This window comes from Erythrolamprus reginae, chromosome 1 (genome assembly GCF_031021105.1).
Source record: "Erythrolamprus reginae isolate rEryReg1 chromosome 1, rEryReg1.hap1, whole genome shotgun sequence".
NCBI classification, from domain to species: domain Eukaryota; kingdom Metazoa; phylum Chordata; class Lepidosauria; order Squamata; family Dipsadidae; genus Erythrolamprus; species Erythrolamprus reginae.
The window spans coordinates 227,930,025-227,954,635 of record NC_091950.1 but is presented as its reverse complement, the minus strand read 5'-3'; the positions used below and the strand labels follow the sequence as shown (position 1 = coordinate 227,954,635).

Here is a 24,611-nt window from a genome sequence, read left to right as displayed (position 1 = left end):
TAGTTATAACAGCTATTATACTGATCAAGATGAAAATATACCAGTATTTATATTGAATTTATAAAACTATAATTAGAATAAGCCACTTCATTTTCTTATATTGATCCCCATTAATGAAACACTAGCTGAACATATAATGTCAATTAGCTGATCTAGTCAAGATATGAAAATATAACATATATGGAATTCAGTGAATGGAATGTTTAGAAGATTAATTCTCTGCTAGAAATGACAGACAGTAGACAAAGATTTCCGCATCCCCTCAAATTTACAGGTGAACATTCAACAACAGAAAATTGCATAATTTTTAATAACAATTATTTAATTTGATGTAACAAGATAGTATTTGTGAAATGTGGTAATTCATGTATGGAAAGCCTCTGACAGCAAGCAAAAGATGCAAAGAGAATTTGGTGAAGTGGAAGTTTCAACTGGACTCATCATGAAGCAATAGGCACCTACAAAGGAGAAACATCCCGTACTCTGTTCAGCAGAAATTTGTGTCAAATTTCTAATGCTTGGAAGACACAAGCACTTGGAGTTTGTTTGAATTTTGCAGATATATCTTTACACATATTTAAAAAAAATATTGCAGAAATAAAATTCTGCATTTGTTACTGTATTATGTTTTTTCATTTGCATCATATAGATTTGCTGGCCTCTAAATCTAGAATCAATAGTTTCATCCAGGAGTGGGCTTCTGTCTGGATGGGGGGAATGCAGTGGGGTAGAGAAAATGGAGCTCCACCCCAGAGCACCCAATTTGCACTGAAAGATGTTGAAAGAAAATGCAGGGCGTCCTGCCTAAGCCACGCCCACAGTGTGGTAGTAAAAATTTTGGTAGCCCTTTACTGGTTTCATCTATAGTTTCTAGAACAATGCATTAAAAAAATCTATGGTTATGAATAAAATAGAGGGTTTTCCCCCTTTACTTAAATTCATAATGAATTCTATTTATAGATAACCAAAGATACCTTGAATACATTTTTCATGGCAAAAAGAATGATTCTACAAAGTCAACAATTGTGATACAAGAGAGCTTCTCATACCATATGATTCGGTGATATCCATGACATCAGTATCTTGCTGCGGTTGTGATAATTCTGATGAATTTGCATTGTAAACTATGAAGCTGACCTCCATTGGTTCAATTGCTTTGCTGATACAAACTTGACAACGGCAAGTTGACGGACCTTGTGCTGCAGTACAGTAATCTTTTGGGCTAGAAAGCTGAGGGCTTTCCTTCGTTGTTTTCTGAGGTTTTCCTTTCTGTCCTTTAGACTTGACTATAACTTGTTTTTTAGCCTTGTTGCTTTCCTTATCTAGCAATTCTCCTGAAAAGTGAATGTTCAAACAGCGTTAAATGTTTCTTTTTTAAAAAAAAAACCACCCCTCTAAGCTTATAGGAAGAAAGACTGTTAAAATAATTTATTATGCAGCCTTTGTGAATTTTCCTAGTGTATTTTTTCAATGGATTTGTTCTTACAATTTTCCTATTTCAGTTGTATTTATTTTTTCATGTTAGTATCTTTTTGTATATACAGAAAAGCAAGAGATAGCGCAGAGCTCCCATTTAAAAAGGAGAAATAGACTGTAGGTATAGATGTAAGAATGGACAACATTTTTAGACTATTCAGTTTGTCAGTATAATACCACTTCCTTATACCACTAATTATTCAACCTCCCCAGTCTCCTTTCTGGAAAATTTCATGTCAGGCATAGGATTGCCCTAGAATTTCTGCAGTGAAAAATCTGACGGCAAGAATTCTTTCAGCATTTTGATTCTGGCACCATGCTACTTTGGGGTGGCTCTTTTTCCTTGCCTGCATCTCTTTTATGGGAGCTTGTATTATTTTTTGTTCTTTTTTTGGAAAAGACCCATTTCCTTCTAGAATCTTGCTTGACAATGCTTATTAACTATTCTTACTTCATTGGCTTAGTGGTGTTTTTTTATATATGTGATATATTCCAGGGGAACTTTTAATATAATGGTTTGAGTAATATTTTGTTTTTGGGGGGGGGGGGTATAATTTTTTTATTGTTTTTCACACCTTACAGAGAGATTCCAATTGACATACCTCAAATTAAAATATAATACAATACAATATAAAATGCCAAATTCTTAGTCAAATTAATCAAATTTTCTAATTATTTATCCAATTTGTTCTGGTATACAGTGATCCCTCGATTTTCGCAGCTTCAAACTTCGCGAAACGCTATACCATGGTTTTTCAAAAAATATTAATTAAAAAATACTCCACGGTTTTTTTTCTATACCACGGTTTTTCCCACCCGATGACGTCATACGTCATCACCAAGAATCACTTCTTTGTCTCTTTCTCTTTCTTTCCTGTCATTCTCTGCTTCAATCATTTTCTTATTTCTCTTTTTTCTCCCCTTTTTTCTATCATTTCTCTCTCTCTTCCTTCCACTCTTCTCTCTCTCTCTTTCTTCCTCTCTCACTCTCTTCCTTCCTTTCTCATCTTTCTTTCTCTCTCTCTTTCTCTCTCTTGCTTTCTTCCTCTCTCTTTTTCTCACTTTCCCTCTCTTGTTTTCTTTCTCTCACTCTTTCTCTCTCTCTTGCTATCTCTTGCTCTCCCCCCTCTTTCTCTCTCACGCGCCGGCCCGTGCACCCACCAGCCTCCGGAGAATGCCTGTCCCGCCTCTCTTGCAGCAGAGGAGAAAGAGAGGTGGAGCGGGCGGCAAGTGGGCGGGCGAGCGAACGGGCAAGCGGTGAGCGAGTGGCCGGGCGAACGGCGGGTGGCCGGGCGAACGGCGGGTGGCCGGGCGAATGCTGGGCGAACGGCGGGCGGGCGGGCAAACGGTGGGCGGGCGGGCAAACGGTGGGCGGGCGGGTGCCTACGGGGAACGGTGGCCGCCAGCGCTGCTGCAGGAGGACCCGTGTCCGAAGAAAGCCGGTGAGAGGGGTAGTTTTTGGCTGTCCATAGCCAAAAATGGTGTTTTTACTTCCGCACTGCTACATCGCGGAAAATCGATTTTCGTGGGAGGTCTTGGAACGTAACCCCTGCGAAAATTGAGGGATCACTGTATATTATTCATCCTGTGCTACCTTCTTTCCAAATACTATCATCCGCATTTTAGATATTGTTCTTCGCTTTCATTTGTATTTAAAGTGCTATAGCTATGGTTTGAGTAATCTTAAAGGTGTAAGAAAAATTTGCTCTTTTTATTTTCCCTGTCAATTTGATTTTTTTATTAGAACCTTTATTTTGGGGCTAAATATTTTATACTTCCATAAACATTTTCCCACCTGAATATGCATTAAATTTGAATTTTTATCTTCTTCTATGTATTAAGCAACCAAGTGGGACTATGACCAGGGGTACTTCCTTTTCTCTCTCTCCATAATCAATTCTTTATGGGTGGAATAATTTGGGATATTTTAGACTCATTTTTTAAAAGAAAATATTTTGCTTATGTTTATATTTCATGACTCATGACTGATACTCAGAAAAATTTCCTCATTTAATTATCACAACTCTTATTTTATTGATATAGAAACTTAAAACCTGATAGCATTTTCCTTTCTCTACTTCTTATACTAAAGTGAGCTAAGGAGTGTTTTAAGTGTTTTCGCTCACATTTCCCCCCCTTGGGCTAAGATAATGTTTTGCTAACTGTCTCATTATACTTTCTCCAAAGTAATCTCTGTGCACCTCTACACCAATCTAGAGCATACTCACCCAAGGCATGCTCAAGAGATCCAATAATTTCAACCAAATGGCATATGCAGAATCAGAACAGAAAAGACTAACAGAGTTGGAAGGGACCTTGGAGATTTTCTAGTACAACCCTCTGTTCAAGCAGGAGACCTATATCATTCTGGACAAATGGCTGTCCAATCAAACTGAATCAAAGTTTTGCAATGCAAGTTCCGCTTCTTTCATATCTCACAAGAGTGGGCCGTAGTAGAACAGCAAACCACCTGCATTACTGTCACTTCTATCACCCCTACATACTGTTTATTTTTCTTCCAACATTGTATCACACTTACTCACCTTCTAGCTACTGTGAGTTTATGGCTCAGTGATAAAGAATTTAAATTTGTGTTTGCTTGACTTTCTGTTTTGAATTGGTTGGTACACCTTTAAAAAATTATTTCTGCTTTGAGAATCTGATCATTACAGCTCTGCCCACAATATTTACTGTTTGACCTTTGCAACTATTGAACAACATATTACTCCCCCAAATTATTAAGACAATGAAGGAGGAACTTCGAACTCAGAAAAGAAAGAAGGAGGAAGAAGAAAGTATACGTTTCTGTAGAGTCATGAATTTTCAGGGGAGATTATTCCTGATTTTCTAAACCACAGTATAGAGAGGTAGCATATTTTTTATTGGCACTGCCTTTATCTCAAAATATATCAATTTTAAAAAAATAAAATTTTGTTGATATGAATATCTGCACTAAGATCAAACACAAGTATGTCGGCATATTTTATCCATACCTTTGTTAACAGCTTCTTTATTATCCTTCCATTTGTTTCTATTTGCTTCAATATTTTGCAGAATTGAGTCCCTAAAGCTTGATAGGTTTAATGTTGGGTTTTCTAGGCAAATTCCATGATGCTTAGGGGCACTATTTCCACCGGAATTAACTTCATTATTCTCCATGGGTTGTTCTTTGCTGGGAAGGCAGTCACACAAGAAGGCAAGCAGGGAGGTAGGAAAGAAGGAATTGTTAACATTATTGTTTTAATCATATAATTCTATTTTGCCATTGGATTAATGTGGATTGTATTTAAATGCAAATTACATTTTAAAGTGAACCTGAAATAGCAAGTTAACAGAGGAGACAGTAGGTTTGTGGTTAATACAAATAGTTCTTGACTTAACAACCACAATTGATCCTAAAATTTCTATTGCCAAGCAAGACAACTGTTAAGTTAATTTTGTCCAGTTTTATGACCTTTCTTGCCATAGGTATTAAGCGAATCACTGCAGTTAAGTTAATAACAGGATTGTTAAGTAAAACTGACTTCTCCATTGGCTTCATTTATCAAGTCACAAAAGGTGACCCAGGATACTGCAACCATCATACTGCAACCAAGTGTCTGAATTTTGAGCATGTGAACACAGGGATGCTGCAATAGTCAGAAGTGTGGAAAATGGTCATAAGTCACTTTTTTCATTGTAACTTTGAACAGTCACCCAATGAATGGTTGTAAGTTAAAGACTACCTATAATAAGCAGGATAGTTCCACAATTAGAAATGATTTTAGTGAGTCATGTTCTCTCAGCTCAACAGGAGCAGAAGGAAGCCTTATATATATTTGCTGTCTTGAGTTACATATAAAGTAATAAAGTGGGATAAAAATCTAATAAATAGCAATCACACTTAGACTTATATACCACTTCACAGCGAATTTATTTATTTGTTTGTTTGTTTGATGGTTTGTTTGTTTATTTATTTTAGATTTGTATGCTGACCCTTATTTAAAAACTAAACATACACACAAACATATAAATTGTATAGCCTAGGGGGAAGAGAATATCTCAGTTCCCCCATGCCTGATGACAGAGGTGGGTTTTAAGGAGCTTATGAAAGGTGAGGAGGGTGGGGGCAATTCTGATCTCTGGGGGGAGTTGGTTCCAGAGAGTCGGGGCCGCCACAGAGAAGGGTCTTCCCCTGGATCCCACCAAACGGCATTGTTTAGTCGACGGGACCCGGAGAAGGCCAACTCTGTGGGACCTAACTGGTCACTGGGATTCGTGCACGAGAAGGCGGTCCCGGAGATATTCTGGCCCGATGCCATGAAGGGCTTTATATGTCATAACCAACACTTTGAATTGTGACTGGAAACTTATTGGCAACCAATTCAGACTGCGGAGTGTTGGTGTAACATGGGCATACTTAGGGAAGCCCATGATTGCTCTCGCAGCTACATTCTGCACGATCTGAAGTTTCCGAACACTTTTCAGAGATAGCCCCATGTAGAGAGTGTTACAGTAGTCGAGCCTCGAGGTGATGAGGGCATGAGTGACTGTGAGCAGTGACTCCCGGTCCAAATAAGGCCGCAACTGGTGCACCAGGCGAACCTGGGCAAATGCCCCCTCGCCACAGCTGAAAGATGTTTCTCTAATGTGAGCTGTGGATTGAGGAGGACACCCAAGTTGCAGACCCTCTCTGAGGGGGTCAGTAATTTCCCCCCCCAAGAGTAATGGACGGACAGATGGAATTGTCCTTGGGAGGCAAAACCCACAGCCACTCCATCTTATCAGGGTTGAGTTTGAGTCTGTTGACACCCTAACAGCCTCCAGGCACTGGCACATCACTTCCACTGCTTCACTGACTGGACATGAGGTGGAGATGTAAAGCTGGGTTACAGCCCTTTCTAAGCAGTTTACAGAGTCAGCATATTGCCCCCCACAATCTGGGAGCCAGTCTTTCTGCTGTGGGCACTCTTTTGTCCAAGAGAGACAAAGAGAGAGTGAGAGTAAGGAGAGGTGGCATGGGACTGGCTTGGCTGCTCTGGGTTGCCTTTGGCAGCATTTTTAAATGTGCTCCTGCCTGCAATGAAGGGATCAATGCTCTCCTCCTGTTCTTCTTAGGCAGGAGCATGTTTCAAACTGACGTAGCATAGCCCAGATGAGCAGAGCTAGTCACGTTGGGTGTGTACGCACCTGCCTCTTGCTTGCTTTTGCTCTCCCAGCCAAAAGAGTGCCCACCAGAGAAAGAGGCTACTGGCATGTCCCCCATTTCCGCAGAAAGTATTGAGGGGGGGGGCTTATTATCAGGACATGTCTTATAGGGGAAACATGGCACTCCGTTCAATTCCTCTTATAACTATCATTTGCTTTTTTACAATCATGCAACATGCTATAATGCTGAATATGCCCACTCCCACTTAGGCTGTTTTGAGGCTCTCCAATATGGGGTATTTCTTGAGGTTAAGATGGGTTGCTGACTGTATTTTTCTCCTGCATGTGGGTGCTACTATTTTGCTTTAGAACTGGAGATATTTTCTTCTGAAGTTCAATGTTCCATTCCACCCAGTACAGAAACCATCACTTGGGAAGTAAAAGTGGCAAATCAAAAGATTATTAAAATGTTGATCTTAAGTCCTGGTCCACACTGTAATCATACAGGCAAAGTAAAAGTTAAAAGAATTATCTTAATCATACCAAAGGCAACCCTAAATTAAGCAATGTGTGAATTTTTTATTTAATTTCATTTTGAGTTGATTAGTAGAAAATAATATTTAGCTATAGTAAGGTTCTATAATAAGGGAGTTTCTGAATCAAGAAATTAAAGGAATTTAATTCTTCTCTGTAAGATTCCACATGGAAATTTGGACAGATAGTTGTTTCAAGTATACCAGTTCTTCTATACCTTCAGGAACCAATATTTTTTTTCAAAAAACATTCAAAAGAATTAATTCCAGTTTATATAGTGGTTCTTTATATTTCTGCATATATCATTTAATATGACGGTGTTTGTCCATAGTGTTTGAAGAAGATCTTGACATCTAACAGGTTGTGGGCTGTCCACGATGTGTCCATTTATTAAAACCATTTAATAAATATGTATGGACTTGTTATCATAAATTCTGCTTTTCAGATAAGTAATTTCTTTGGGAGCTTTATATTATTGAATTGTACAGCTCTTAAAGCAGAATATTAATCTTTAAAATAAAAAAACAAAGATAAAGCGGCAAAACTCCCAAAATAAAGCAAGCATCACATCTTAAATGTGAAGCAAGCACTGAAGTAATTATTGGAAAAGCCATGAACAATGCAATAGAACAGGATAAATAATATGACCTAGAGATCTGGTGATTAAATAAATCCTATTCAGATGTGCAAATTATATGAAAATAATTGAACAGGTCTGCTCCATCCTTACAATAACATTTCACACTATCACATTATCCAGTCTCCACGAGAAAGTCTGAACATGACTGTATAAATGTGGGAGCAAACGTGAGGACAGTTCTTCAGACTGTTGCACTTAATTTGTGGAAACTGGGAAGAATAAGTGCTGGAATACATGAGACAGAATACATGACACAAAGATTAGGAGACACTACATAATCTGTTCGCCAGACTCCAAAGAACAGGCACTAACCTGTTCTTATTTCTCAATTCAACAACAAATATATAATATGTGTTTTATGCCTACAGTATGCTCCAGAAGTATTATGAGATTCAACTAATTATTGCCATGTCTAAGCAAACACAGTATTACTGTATGAGATACTACTATTATGTTATAATGTAAACTTAATGTGGAAGCCACTTTTGCATGAATTGCAGAAAAATATAGAAGATAGATATACCTGTGAAAGTAAACTCTTATTTAGTTTCTTCCCAAACCTATGGTGGAAAAGCAACAACACCATCACCTCCACCCACATCTATAACATCTTCCCTTAATGTCATTGAGAAAAGCTGGCACAGAATATTACAGATAGTCCTTGACATTTAGTGACCATTCAAAGTTACAATGGCCTTGAAAAAAGTGTCTTATGACTGGTTTTTACACAGCATCCGCATGATCACATGATCAAAATTCAGACGCTTGGCAAGTGGTTCATACTTATGACTATTGCAGTGTACTAGAGTCATGTGGTCAGATTTGCAAACTTCTGACAAACAACATCAATGGGGAATCTCATTTCACTTAACCACCATGTTGCTAACTTAATAAATGCAACGACTCACTTAACAACTGTGGCAAGACAAATTGTAAAATGGGACAAATCCACTTAACAAATGTTTCAACATAAATGTTGGGTTCAGTTGTGGTCATCACTTGAGGACTATCTCTATAATATCCCTTACGGTGTGTCACCATTGTGGCAAGAGTTGCTAAGTGATGGAGGTAAAACCGTTAACTTCTCCAATTGTGAAACTGTCTCAAACTTTCTGTATATTTCTTAAGTCTCTTTTCTTCCCCTGTCAACTTTTCTAGAAACTCACATATATATTTAAAATAATTGGAAAAGAATTTTTGGAATTAAAAAGAAAATGTATTTGCATGTTCCTAGGGCTGAAAACCATGAATCAAAAGAAGAGTGCTATATTGCTCTTTGCCTTACCTATAAAGTGTTTAGAACATGACATTATAATTTCTAGTTTGATAAAGTTATTTCAAGAGATTGATTAAGGAAGAGCTGAAACAGAGTTTTGGAATCAAAAATAACTGAAACAAGCAAGGATGTCCACACCTATCTTTTTCACATCGAGAATCAGCTGCTTCAGGTATAATTGATTTTTCCACAGTTTCAAATAGAAGAACAAATGCTGGCTTTACTATAACATCAATAAAACCTAAAGAAAGGAAGAAAGGAAAAATTTAAACAAAATGACTAGATTAAAACTGAACAAATAAGCTTTACTCGGGTTCAGTTGAGGGTAGCTAATGGCCAAATGTTTGACAAAATGCTCTCTTTAATGGTCACTTAGTAGCTCCTTATTAAAAGTTTTGGTAAAATTATTACTTCTACACTCAAAAACTGTTAGCGTTATTGTTGTGGTTAGCTCTGGCCCAGCTCCTGCCCCAAGGACTGTGGATGTGGGGGAGACATCCACATGCTGCAGGCCTGTTTTTGCCCCCTGGTGGAATCTGATGATGAAGGCTCCTCTGACCAAGAAGACATGAGTGACAGGGAGGAGGAGAGTGTGGCAGACAGCTCAGAAGGAGATCAATTATCTAGCTCCTCCTTGGATCCACAACAAGAGTTAATGATACAGCCACGCATGCTGAGAGCGATGCATAGGCAACAACAACTGAGAGATTATTATCAAAGAAAATGAGGCCACCTGTGGTTGGGTGGGGCTGTGGTAATTAGTGAGGCTGCTATAAATAGCAGCCTGTGGGTTTGGCCATTGTGGAGGATTATCTGATCGTTTGGTGTGTTTCATGACTGCTTTACTGACTTTGACTTTTTGTGTGCTGATTTTTCCCTGCTTTGAAACTAAACCAGAGCAAAGTGTGTTTCACTTTGTGAAAGAAGGACTTTAAATTGCCTCACAGCTGCAAGCTAAGTATCACAGGACTGATAAGGGACTTGTACAAATTACCAGTTTGTTTGGAGACAAGTGCTCTTTGCTATACCAAAAGAGGGCTTAGTTTAAGTGAATTTTCATTATAAAGAACATTGTTTTGAATTTTCAAACGTGTGTGTGTCTGAAATTTGTACCTGTGAATTTTTGGGAGGATTCTACCAGAGAGCCAGACAGAACACTTATGAGGTAGACTAGACAGAAAACAAACCATCCGTTAAATAAAGTGTAGCTCTCTGGTGCTCTCTGAGCTTGGTTGTTTCTTTGAAGATGTTTCATTAATCATAGAAGGTAACATCATCATGTTTGGATAATGAAACATCTTCAAGAAAACAGGAAATGAAGACCCTCATTTCAGCCCTGAGCTACAAATATTTTCCTTTATTGAAACGATGGCTTCATGTGATGTATGGACTCAGCCAATGCGATAATGCATTGTATTATCTAAGTAAAAGGGAATCATTCTCTGTTCTGATGGCTGTTTTGCTACACTTAAAAGAATTACCCCAATGTGATTGACGGGCGAAAAGTTTCCACTAGAAAAGGGAAAATATGACATTGTAATTTCATGAAATCATAATCACAATCTGACCTGTTACCAAAACCCCTCTCTCAGCATCTTATTATTACTGCTAGGGGAAGCTTTAAAAAAAAGCTTTACATAAAGGACAGTCATTGTTTGGAGGATGGTTATTTTATTTGTTTGTTTATTTGTCAAAATGTGTATAAGATAATAGGGTATAAACAAACAACAGCAAAGTAGGAATAGGTAAATTTGGACAGTAGGACAGGGACAGTAGGCATGATGGTTCACTTATGCATGCCCCTTACAGATCTCTTAGGAATGGTGTGAGGTCAACTGTAGACAGTCTAAGATTAAAGTTTTTGGGGTCTGGGGAAGAAACCATAGAGTCATATAGTGCATTCCATGCATTGACCACTCTGTTGCTGAAGTCACATTATCTGCAGTCGAGTTTTGAGTGGTTTACATTGAGTTTGAATCTATTTTATGTGCGTGTTTGTTGCAGTTGAAGCTGAGGTATTCATTGACTAGTAGGACATTGTGGTAGATGATTTTATGAACTACATTTAGATTAGATCAAAGGCAATACAGCTCTAGGTTTTCTAAGCCCAAAATTTCAGGTCTGGTGGAATAAAGTATTCTGTAGCAAGCAGAGGAATGGAGGACTCTTCTTATGAAATGGTTCTGGACTCTCTCAATTGTATTAATGTCTGATATGCAGTGTATGTTCCAGATGGTTGAGCTGTATTCAAGGATTGGTCTGGAAAATGTTTTCTATGCTCTGGTTAGCAGATTAATATTGCCAGAGAAGAAGCTATGCAAGATTAGATTTATAAGTCTTAGGGCCTTTTTAGCAATGTTGTTACAATGTTGTTATAATATCATTAGATATGAGTACTCATAAATCCTTAACAGAGTGGGGGTTGTCTACAAGGTTGTGTCCTCCAAGTTTAGGAAGGGTCAACAATGTCAGAAGCTGGGGGGGCGTTACCTCCCTCCTTTTAAATGATATTTACCTATTTGGGATTCAGCAGTATTGGTTGTCTTGCGATCACAGAGCAAAGAAATTGGAATTCCCATTTCAGCCTCTTTGTCTCCCTAGCATTGGAGGAAGGAATTCACAGAAGCGTGAGCTATTCTAAACAAGTGATGCTTTAAACATGCTGTACTATGAAAACAGTATTTTGAAAATGCTCTTTCTAAAAAAGAAGAAGAAAGATACATATATTTCAGCAAAAATACCAAGAGCCGCACAAGGTATCAGAAGATATTATTCTTCTGCAATTTCTTTTCATTAGTGAAATTGACACTGTAAATTCCTATCCTCCCACTCTCCTCTCCCCACCCCACTTTTTTTTCATATGCAGAGATAAGGAAGAGACCAAAAACGTCCCTTAAAAACATTTAAGAAGTTTCAGTCAGATACTAAATTTGCTTTCTGAACCAGACTTTTGCCTTTGAATCCAAACTGTTGCACAGAACTATAATATAAGCTTAAATTTTGAAAATACAGCACCTGTTCAAAGAATTCTTCCAGTAATGCTTCTGACCATCGATGGTGCAGTTCCCAAGGCTTTGCTGGATGGCTGATGTCAGCTATGTGTACCAGAAAAGACATGATTTTATCCTTGTGTGTCCTGTCAAATTAAGATCATTCTGATCACCAGACAAAAAAAAAAAAAAGATCCACTTTTCTTTAGCCAGAATTTTTTTTAGAACTCTTAATCACTCTCCATGCCCCCCTCCGTCTACCCATTCAGAGTGAGGACAGCTTCTCTTTGCCATGCAACTAACCTGTCAGTTAGCTGGAGACACTGCAGAATATGTTTCATGATTTTGAACTGCTGGAAATGATGTGACATATCTGTAGATAAAACTATATTAATAACCATGCGACGCAACTCCCTGAAAACAGACAGAGGAATATTTCATTTAGGTGTTGTCAAAATAAGAATGTTCAAATATTACCAAGCCTTAAGCTTTATCCTATTTTTTACTTATTAAGGTAAGGAAAAACAATGTGCAGGTACTGTATAAGCCAGGGGTGGGTTCTACTTTCCTTCCTCACTTGTTTACATCGTGACGAAAGTGTGTGCCATCATGTTGCGCAAATGACCCTCTGTACATGCGCAGAAGCCTCGATCAGAGAACCGATTCAGAGCTGTGGACAGCTGGCCATTGCTGTCAGTTTAGTGAGTGGGTAGAAATTTCTACCACCGGTGCATGAGAAACGGTTTTAACTGGCAGCAACCCACCAGTAGTATAAGCCCTTCACTGGATGCCTTCACTACTACTTGTTCTAATTGTTCTGCTTCAGTGAGGTTAGGACAGAAAGAAATTCCTGGGCTCTCTCCAAATGAGAACAAATTAACTTTCACACTTGGACTTCTGAGAAATGTTTCAAATAGTCATCACACTCCCAACATGAAAGAAGAAACTTTAGGGTAAATTCAAAGAGTTATTGAAAATCATTGGTAATTTACACTGGAGCAACTTACACAATTTGACTACAGGTAGTCCTCAACTTACAACCTTAAAAATTTATGTTGCTAAATGAGACAGTTGTTAAATGGATTTTGCCCCATTTTAAAACCTTTCTTGCCACAATTGTTCAGTAAATCACTGCAATTACCATATTTTTCAGATTATAAGACACACCTTTCTTCTCCCTAAAAGAGGCTGATAATTTGAGTGCATCTTTTTTCCAGCCCTAACTAGTTGCTAACGATCATCCCAGCTCTTACCCTGCAGGCTTATCCATTGTTTCTCTCTGCAAAGAATGTTTTCCAAGCCCTAAGTCTTTGCAGGAGTTTTTTCATTGCTGTAACTTGTTCTGAATAAGTTTCTTTCCGGCACTACCCAGGTGCTAATGATGTTCCCAGTTCTTATGTCTTTGTAGGGGTTTTTTTCATTCTCTATTTGCTTTGACTGTTTCTTTCCAGTCCTAAGCAGGTGCTAACAATGTTCCCAGCTCTTACCGGCTTGCAAGCTCTTTCATTGTTACTCTCTGCAAAGAATGTTTCCCAAACCCTGTCTTTGTAGGGGGTTTTTTCCCATTGCTTTACTTGCTCCAAATGTTTCTTTCCAGTCCTAACCAGGTACTAACAATATTCCCAGCTCTTACTGGCTTGGAAGATTTTTCATTGTTACTCTCTGTGAAGAATGTTTTCCAAATCCTAAGTGTTTGCAGGGTTTTTTCCATTGCTCTTCTTGCTCTGAATGTTTCTTTCCAGGTGTTTCTTTCCAGGTGATGTTCCCAGCTCTTACTGGTTTGCAAGCTCTTTCATTGTTACTCTCTCGAAATAAAGGTTTTTTTAAAGCCCCAAGCAGGGGATAAAATAATGTGCTGGCTAAGATGATTATAGCCAGATGAATACTTGATAAGCAGATTCTTTTCCCTATTTTCCTCCCCCAAAACTAAGGTGCGTCTTAGACTCTGAGAAATACGGTAGTTAAGTTAGCAATATGATTGTTAAGTGAATCTGGCTTTCCCATTGACTTTGCATGTCAGAAAAAGGGGATCCCAGGACACTGCAACTCTGTCATAAATATGAATCAGTTGCTAAGCAGCTGAATTTAGATTACATGACCATGGGAATGCGGCAATGGTTGAAAGTACCATAGTAAGTTCGAACATTCACTAAAGGAACTGTTGTAAGTCAAGGACTACCTGTACTTCACTTTTTTCCTAGAGAAAAAAGGGTGCCCCATTCTTGTGGCCTTCTAACAATAGGTAGAAAAATAGCTTTTCCCAAAGGCCTTCAGAAATTAAGGCTAACTTATGCTGCCATGTCAAATGGCAAATTGTTTTAACTATTATAATTAAACCTCATAGCAGCTTTGCAAGTGAATCCATAGCTATTAGCCCACATCTGCTTCACCCACCTGTCAAATATACAGGCTATGACTGTCATATATGACAAGAAGACACATGTGGAGCTAGAAATTTATTCTGTATATTTTGAAACAGCTTAGCTACATATCAATATATAGCCTCACCTCCACTCATCTATGGCTAAGTTGCCTAAGATATTTGTATCTTTGTCCTGCAGCAAGCGGAAAGCAGCACTCAGGTGATGGTTTTCAAGAACTGATCTGTCATTATACAAAAGAGCAGCTTTTGACCTAGTGTGGAAGAAGTCCAAAGAATGTTTATGTGAAATTGACGGAAGAAGATGATAGATAGATAGATAGATAGATAGATAGATAGATAGATAGATAGATAGATGGATGGATGGATGGATGGATGGATGGATGGATGGATGGGTAGGTAGGTAGGTAGGTAGGTGATTGATGGATACATTTTAAAGATAGATAGACAATGCAAGAAAATGAAATAGATTTTGTATTTTCATCATAAAATAATTATTACAGGAAACCACAAACAGTTGAGAAACATATTGTCAGCCAGCAGTCTGTCAATAGTAATTTCACTGTCATGAAATACAGGGGTAGTCGAATGAATGCGTTGGGCTTCAGCTACTCTACAATTACTGTTAATGGGAAATAAATCAAACACTATATCACATTAGCTTCTACACCACTATGGCTAGATGATATCAACTATAGGGACTGAGGACTGAAAGTTTCATCTCAACATACACCTAGCTGTTTGTTAGTTCTTATCTCAGAAGGAGTAATAATTCCCTATCTAAGAGGAAGACACAGGCAGGGACTTTTTGATTCGCTAAACTTAAATATGCATTTTGCGTATCAGTCATAATTCATTAAACAACTCAATCTTTCCATTTTGGCAACAGATAAAATAGGACAGATGATTTACCTTGTCTCTATGTGGAAATGGTTGGTGGTTCCAGTGTGCTCATAATCATGGATGATGCTGCTAAAAAAGATAGCTAAGATCTCCAGGTCGGTGAACCATTGCTAGTGGAAAGAATTAGAAGCCCATGATGTTCCTTAACACAATAAAGTACGAAGTATATAGTATCTGTAAATACTATTTCTTATTTTACAAAATAGATGGGGAGTGGGAGGAAAGGATTTTTATTAAAACCAATGTCCTCTCACATGAAATAAATGGCAGCTTCAGGTGGATATCAAGTGGGTTATCAAGTACTTTAGCTTGTGCCAGGTCCTAATCAGTTCCTTCTTCTGCATCTCCCTATGTAAGTTTATCTGATAAACATACATATATCAGCACAAACTGCAATGTGCACTATTTATTTATTTATTGGATTTGTATGCCGCCCGTCTCCAAGGATTCGGGGCAGCTCACAACATATCAAAACAATAAACAATATACATATCTAAAAGATCCAATTAATATAGCTAAAAATCTTTTAAAACTCTAATAACATTTAAAATCATTCATTCCCATTCATACAGCAAGACATACTACACTCCTTGGCCAGGGGGATAGAGGTGGCACAGATAGGTCTTTAAATTTTTATGGAAGGTGAGGAGGGTGGGGGCAGTACGAATCTCTGGGGGTAGCTGATTCCAGAGGGCCGGGGTCCCCACAGAAAAGGTTCTTTCCCTAGGTCCCACCAAATGACATTGAGTGACATGGAGCAGTTTACATTGAGTGTGAATTTATAGCATGCTTGTAAAGGTGTCATCTCTTACCATCATTCCAGTGTGAATCATAATGGTATGCACAGTTTGAGTAACATCTGCAGCATGGAGAGAATTGTGATAAGGATTTTTGAATTTACTGTAACCAGCTTCCAAAGATTTTGCAAAGGAAAGGAGAATGGTAACAGGTATCTGTGGGAGACAAGAATTGAGTGTGCACAGTAGCTATTAACATGATCAAACAAAGAATGACAATTCTTTCAACTACTGATTTTCAATATTCAATGTCACAGGAGGGTTTAAATTATACATGGATTAGGCCCAAAATATTGCTAATACTGGGGCACCATGAAAGGATCTTTTTTTAGAAGGTCAAGAGGAACCGCTCAATTCATCATCTGTTCAGTAATTTGCTACATTTTTCTCTTAAGTCCTAAGGGTGAGATATACCAAAGCATCTTATTTTACTTCTGATGAACTTTATAAACTAAGAAAACTTGATGATATTGTTGTTAATATTGTTGGTGCTTTGTATTAAGCCTGTTAAGAATTTGGACTTCTATATTTCCTGATACACATACTAGCAACTGGTTGCTCCCAGTTCAGCCCGGCTCTCTAGCAATGGTGGTGGCAGGCTCCACCCACCCACCCGGGATGCTTCTGCACATGCACAAAAGCACTGTGTGAGTGTACAAGAGCGTGTGCGAACTGGTAGCAACAGGATTTAGAACCTATACACACACAGAGAGAGAGAGAGATTGGGGGTGGGAGGAGGGAGAGAGATTTAACATATTATGGGTTTATTTGCTATTTAGATTCTGACCTGAAAACGTTTCAAAAGATCATATTTGGTGAACATTTCGCACATCATATATTTTAAGCAGTGTCCTTCAGCAGCTTCATCTAAGGTAAACACATTAAAATCCCATTTATCGATAGTCTGTCAATAATGAAAAACATATGTAAATAAGCAATATTTTTAGCCAAAATTGGCCCTAATGAGAACTGTATAATTTAAGCTAAAACATAAATACAAGTATTTTATCTTTCCAAAACTGGTCACATTTCATGCTAACAGGGTCAGAACAGAATTTGAGAATATAGCCAGTATAAATGTGCATGTTTTTCATTTCAGTATTTTAAACAAAATCCACAGTATCACTCTAGTATACATACTCTCAAAGTCTTAGATGTGACCCAGACAGACACAGCAGTTCTTAAATATATAGACATAAAAACAGGATCCGTACAGAAATCCATTTGGGGGTGGAGGAGGAAGGAGCCAGAGCTCTGGTATGAAAAGCAAAAGAAAGAAGTATGCTTTTTAATTAAGAATCCTGTCCATATTTTACTGCATTGCAAGAGAATTTAGAGTAAGCTGTCATTTAAGTATGGGAAATGCATACAGTCCATGCTATCTGAATGAATAGCTTAGCCAAGGTCCAAAATGGGATAGGCATATTTTTGCACAAAAATCAATTAAAAATTAATTAGTTGGCAAGCATTTCTATAACAGGAACAACTAGGCAAGTCTGATTCAGACCATAATACTAACAAACCATAATTACTAATATTCCTCACTATTGGTCATAATGGTCATGGAATTTACCATAGAGTTTTCTAATGTAACCTAAGTAGATCCTATTTTAATTGCCCTCTTTAAAACTATTTGATTGAAAGACAACAATAATAAAGATTTCACCTTCATAGCTTCTATTACTTCCAAATTGTAAGGCATACCCATTGAAGTAGTGGCTTTACGGAAGTCCCTAGGAGAACAAATTAAATAGATGTAAGCGAGCTTATTTACTAAGGTTACAATCCCATGTACAGAGTTGGCCAAATTCAGTTATGAGGCTGCTATACCACGTAGTTTAGGGGTTAGTGTATTGGACCAGAAAACAAAATTTGGATTTTATACAGAATTTGGCCATCTGCCTCTATTCCGCAGGTCATGACCAGCTATGGATTGCTCCCAGTTCAGTCAGGTTTGGCAAACCGGTAGCGGTGGAAGATTCCATCCACCCACCTGGGATGCTTCTGCACATGTGCAGAAGAGTCACGTGTGAACCAGTAGCAATGGGATTTAGAGCCCACTATTGGTCATGACTCTAATTTTATAGGTTGCCCTACATTCCCACAGGGCACTAATGTTAATATTAACTCTTCCAAATATTGATGGAGGAAATTATTAAACACAGTATGCAAGTTTTAAAAAGACTGTTAATGCACAGTTCCTTCAGATGTTTTACCAGCATTTTTCTGCACAGGTTGACAAATTGCAGGGATTACATAGCCCCAATAATCATTACAGCTTATGGCACTATAATATAGGTATAAAAATATGATCAAGCATTTTTGGATCTAGTCCCTAACACTCCTAATCTAAAATTCAAATAATCCCTGTACTAAATTATCTTTTTTTTTTGTTAGACTGTGAACCTACATAATACTCCTTCCTCCAACAAATCTGGTCAATTCAAATTTTGATTCTGGAATTCATTAACTACATCATTTAAGTCATATTCTGAAAAGCTCATAATTTTCTATGCAATCTATGCTTGCCTTTCTACCACAACGCTATTCTCTAAAGCATATGAAATGTTCCGAAGGCTTGTTATTTCATCAGGTTGCAGTCTGTATGCCTCATTTTTCTTTGCAAAGGTGACTGTTAACCACTCCTTTACGTCCATAGGTACTGAATCCCAACGTATATTAGAAAATTCATCCTCGGTGTCCAAAAGGCTCCTGCAAAAATCCAAGGTTTTATATATGTATCCTTATATTTATATTATAAAAGCCATAAAGACCTGGTTTTCCAGCAGGCCTGGAACTAGATTGACTGTAGTGTATGCATGGTTCTTTTAGGATATTATTGTTTTATTATACTACTGAATTTATTGTGTATTTTGATCATATTTTACTATTGTTGTATTTATGTCACTTGTCAATTGCCCTGCGTCCGTTTTGGAATGAGCGGCATATAAAATTAATTAAATTAAATTAAATTAAATTAAATTAAATTAAATTAAATTAAATTAAATTAAATTAAATTAAATTAAATTAAATTAAATTAAATTAAATTAAATTAAATTAAATTAAATTAAATTAAATTAAATTAAATTAAATTAAATTAAATTAAATTTAAATTAAATTAAATTAAATTAAATTAAATTAAATTAAATTAAATTAAATTAAATTAAATTAAATTAAATTAAATTAAATTAAATTAAATTAAATTAAATTAAATTAAATTAAATTAAATTAAATTAAATTAAATTAAATTAAATTAAATTAAATTAAATTAAATTAAATTAAATTAAATTAAATTAAATTAAATTAAATTAAATTAAATTAAATTAAATTAAATTAAATTAAATTAAATTAAATTATTCACTTAAAATAACTAAAATTATTAAGTGGCCAAGAGAATGAAATAACTTTTGCAAATAGCAACCAGATGGATGCATAAACGACTACCATGAGTAATGGGGAGTTCAGCCTTTTCACTCTTGCCATTGTTTGAATGAAAATTTCCTCTCTCCCAAAAGTTACTATATAAACTAAGATCATTTTCCAAATGCAAGCAGAAATTCAGGGTAAGATGTTCTTTGCAAACAGCATGGGACACCAGAGTGAACTCCTTGTCTGCCTCTTGTGTTTTTCAAGTGTGTGTGCATGCATACATGTGGCCCTATTTTATTTATTTATTTATTGGACTTACATGCCGCCCCTCTCTGTGGATAACTTCCTTCAATCTGGGTTGCAGTGAAAGGAGATGGAGCTTCCTTTAGGGCCTGGCCCTGTTACTGAATTAGATTCAGTTTCAAAGTTAAGTGGCAAATGCCCAAGAAAAGTGAACCCCAATAGTAAGCAGGGATGCTTCCCTCTGTTTAGATCAGAGTAATGCTATACTTACAAAAGAGTGGCAGAAAGTTTCTTTTTGGTCCGTTGATCACAGGTTTTTGTTTTGGCTTGGTTACAATTAGTTTTGATGCCAATCTTCTCTCTTTTATCCTGTGTCATATCTGCAGCTGTTTTTGTTTTATCTACAACCCTTATTGAAGTAATTTCCTACATTTATAGCTAATAAAGTACCTTCCTACTCCTATATGCATATCATTATTATACATTCTCAAGAGATATAAGTTCAAGAAAAATGTCATGCTTTCCTGCAGAAGCATTGTGACATCATTCTAATGTAACCATTAACAACTATTGTGCAATCCCTGTGAACCTACTGCACAGGATTTCATCCTTCTCCATGGAAATTCAATTCAATTCAATTTATTAGATTTGTATGCCGCCCCTCTCCGAAGACTCGGGGCGGCTCACAACAACGATATAAACAATATTATAATGGCACAAATCTAATATTAAAAATAACTAAAAAACCCTATCATAATTAAAAACCAAACAGAACATACATACCAAACATAAATTATAATGAGCCTGGAGGAAGATGTCTCAAATCCCCCATGCCTGGCGGTATAGGTGAGTCTTAAGTAGTTTACGAAAAGCAAGGAGGGTGGGGGCAGTTCTAATCTCCGGGGGGAGTTGATTCCAGAGGGCCGGGGCCACCATAGAGAAGGCTGTTCCCCTGGGGCCCACCAGATGACATTGTTTAGTCGATGGGACCCGGAGAAGGCCAACTCTGTGGGACGTTATCGGCCGCTGGGATTCGTGCGGTAGCAGGCGGTTCCAGAGGTACTCTGGTCCAATGCCATGTAGGGCTTTAAAGGTCATGACCAACACTTTGAATTGTGACCGGAAACTGATCGGCAGCCAATGCAGGCCACGGAGTGTTGAAGATATGTGGGCGAATCTGGGAAGCCCCACGATGGCTCTCGCGGCCGCATTCTGCACAATCTGGAAAACTATATAAAGTGTATAATCTTCTGGTGTTTTTTTGGTTCTACTTTTTCTCTTAGTTTAAGCATCCCTTGCAAGAATTTAGGCATTTTAGGACAATGACAGCCATAGCAGTGACCACATGAAGGCCAATGGATAGCAATAACAATGATGAGATACAACATTCAGTATTTCTGACAATAGATTTAGGATCATTAAAGTCACATGCTCATCTGTAGCAATAGCCAAAAACTAGGAAAACATAAGTTTTATAAAAAAAATGTTTGTACTTTCATTGGTCTAGCAGTAGCTAGCTATGAGGCTAAAATATATAGCATTTATCCCAAAGGAAGGCAACCTGACCTCCCTTCTTCCATAAAGTTAGAACAGAGAAAAGAATCACTGTACTGAATATATAACCTAGTCGGGTAAAGTAATATCTGAAGACAAGTAAAGAAGAAGTCAAAGAGCGCCCAAGACTCAACTCTGAACTAAAAATAATCTAGTCCAATGATGGCAAACCTTTTTTTCCTCGGCTACCGAAAGAGTGTGTGCGCACACTATTGCACATGTGTGAGTGCCTACACTCATAATTCAATACCTGAGGAGGGTGAAAACAACCACTGCTGCCCCCCAGGGCCCTCTGGAGGCTGGAAACGGCCTGTTTCCCAACTTCTGGTGGGCCCAGTAGGCTCGTGTTTTGCTCTCCCCAGGCTCCAAAGGCTTCCCTGGAGCTGGAGGAGGGTAAAAACACTCCAGAGGCTCTCTGGAAGCCAAAAACACCCTCCCAGAGTCTCTGTGTGAGCCAAAAATCAGCTGTCTGGCATACACATGCATTCTGGAGCTGAACTAGGACAACGGCTCACGTGCCAGCCGATATGGGTCTGCATGCCACCTGTGGCACCCTGCCGGAGGTTCGCCATCACCGATCTAGTCTCTTAATTATCAATACAGTCCAAAATGTTGTGCAACTTATCAATCAAGGGAGGCCAACACCAGGTAAAACCAATCCTGAAATTCCCAATGTTCCCAATTCCCAATATTACAATTATATATCTGTGAGAAGATGCTACCCACCAAAAAATAAAGTAGAAATGTTTACTAATTTTTAACTTACTAATTGCATCTCTCTCAGACAGACATGTATTTCATTTCTATCTCTCCAACACAAAGGGAAAGAAAAGCTACTAATAGGATATAGAAACTCCTCTGGAAAATAAAAAGAGGGAAACAAAACTGAATGAAGAAAAAAGTAACAAACAGAAAAGCTCTCTCTGGATCTTATCAAAAAATTAAAGGTAGCCCTCCACTTTCATTTAGTGACCATTCAATGTTACAATAGAACTGAAAAATGTATGACCATTTTTCATACTTACGACCATTGCAAAACCCCCAAGATAGATAATCAAATTTCAGACATTTGGCAATTGATTCATATTTCTGATAGTTGCAGTGTCCCAGAATCATGTGATCCCCTTTTGTAATCTCTGAAATGCAAAGTCAATGGGTAAGCCAGATTCATCTAACAACTGTGGCATGAAAGATCATAAAATGGGGCAAAACACACATCACAACTGTCTCACTTAGTAACAATTTTTTTTTATCACTTGTGGCCTTAGGTCAAGGACTATGCAGGCAAACAGCCCCTCTTTAGCACTAGTCATCTTTAGGTTAATCATCAATCTTCATTTTGTTTATTACTTTGGTTTCTACAACTTCTATTTTTCTGACAACCCCACATATCTCATTTCAGAAATATTTCCTTACCTAAACAGGGAAACAGAATGACCATGGGTAGGCAAAAAAGCAGTGGGAGTGGAAATAACGTTTGACTTTCTACCAGCTTTCCTGTTGAGTTTCCTTGTGGGAAGCCGACAGAGAGCATCATAAATCTTCCTTCCTTCCTTCCTTCCTTCCTTCCTTCCTTCCTTCCTTCCTTCCTTCCTTCCTCCCTCCCTCCCTCCCTCCCTCCCCCCCTCCCCCCTCCCCTTCCATATTTCTCTGGGAATACTGAAGACATATTTGTAGCTCAGGGTTGAACTGTAGGAACCTTGGTGTTCTCTGAACGTGGCTTTCCTGCAGACCTTTCATTACCAAGTTAGGTGACATAAACAGTTCTAGGAGGAAGTGGGGTTTTCTCTTTTTTTATATTCTACTGACTTGTTCCGTTAGTAGTGGGAATGTTCTTGGTGGTTTCTTGATTAGGCTCTTTTTTATTGTTAGATTAGGGTATTGTTCATTTTACAGAATAAAGGGACCTTGGAAGGGATCTTGGAGGTTTTCTAGTCCAACTCCCTGCTCAAGTAGGTGTCCCTATATAATTTCAGACAAAAAGCTTCCAGGTTCCTTTTAAAAGTATGCATTGATGAAGTACTGTACCTACAACTTCTGAAGGCAAAATATTCTACTGGTTTATTGTTCTCTCAGTCAGGAAATTTCTCTTTAGTTGTTGAATGGCAATTTCGAAGCGGAGTGAGCAGTTCTTTGATCTGGTAGTGATGTCACAGCTATTCCGGATGACACAAGAGCAAGGCTATGTCATTTTGGGATCAAATTGCTGCCAGAATCAATCTAATTAGGAACGTTGTACCAGTTCCTCCTGGCGCATCTAAGAAGATTTCTCCAACCCCGTTATTAACAGCTTGCATTATTTGATCATCCGTGTTATAATTTTGTTCATGACACAATTGTACATCAAATGAACCAGCAGCAGGTCAATTCAGTGATGACATTCCCAATTGATTGAGAACTTTGTTAGCAATTTCTAATCTTCAATCATTATTATGCTTCATTGTAGTTTTCTGCTGTGAAATCCATATTTATATTGGAATATTCCTTGTGTATTCTATGGAAAATATCTTCAGCCATGTGCAATTTATATTTCTCCCATGACTCTGTTGGAGATGAAGGAGAGCAGGCGGTCAATATGATTGCAAACAATGCACAAAATCGATTTGGATGTGATGTGTTTCGCACATCATTAATGCATACATCCCAATGTCGGTTGTTCTCCAATAAATTCAAAGCTTGACATGCACTGCAGAAAGTGGCGATTTTAATGCCTTGACAATTCTCAATTGCTGGAAAGATGCTGGTCCAGGCACATTTGTCAATAGCATGAGAAGAAAGAAGCATTCATCTTGATTGTGATGCATAGTGTACAGTCTGCCTATCATAGTTTCTTTGAATATGCCAGGTGATCCATCGACTCGCCCTCCTCGTTTGTGTTGTTCAAATGATTTTCTACTCACATTCCATGTGTAATACATAGGCAATTCCAAATACAGCAGTGCTTTTGCAAATGCATCATTTTGACATAATGTGAAGAAAGCAGTTAACTTGGTAGCTGGTGGATTCAGGACCATTGGTTACACATTTGCAGCCGTTAAATAAATGTGTGGTCCATTTTCTAGAGGTACTGCTAAGTGAATAACAGCTGGGCTTCATTCATGTATGGGAAATGAAAGAATTCTCAATACAGCTTCCTTGCTGCTGTTTTTACTTGTCACAGGTAAGCTTGTGAAAAAGGCAATTAAAGAAAACAAAGAAACTAATCAAGCAAAATGCAAACTTATATAAGTACAAGAAAAAGGGTTTTTGCATTAAAATGTGAAGATGGCTCTAGGTATAGAACAAGACAGGAAACATTGGAAATAATTTTTGCGTTGCTGGG

At 37.8% G+C, this 24,611-nt stretch overlaps 1 protein-coding gene across 1 annotated transcript; it reads right to left on the bottom strand.

The window, feature by feature from the left end:
* Nucleotides 1-7,884: 7,884 nt before the first annotated feature.
* On the bottom strand, nucleotides 7,885-20,113 carry LOC139171522 (dual specificity calcium/calmodulin-dependent 3',5'-cyclic nucleotide phosphodiesterase 1A-like). Its single transcript, XM_070759857.1, has 12 exons — nucleotides 20,007-20,113; nucleotides 18,653-18,835; nucleotides 17,790-17,856; nucleotides 16,911-17,027; nucleotides 16,139-16,279; nucleotides 15,336-15,436; nucleotides 14,552-14,677; nucleotides 12,347-12,457; nucleotides 12,069-12,189; nucleotides 11,569-11,650; nucleotides 9,192-9,294; nucleotides 7,885-8,002 (listed from the first exon to the last, which is right to left on the bottom strand). The coding sequence occupies exons 1-12, from the start codon at nucleotides 20,111-20,113 to the stop codon at nucleotides 7,885-7,887; spliced, it is 1,377 nt and encodes a 458-aa protein (XP_070615958.1).
* Between the last annotated feature and the right edge of the window lie 4,498 nt (nucleotides 20,114-24,611).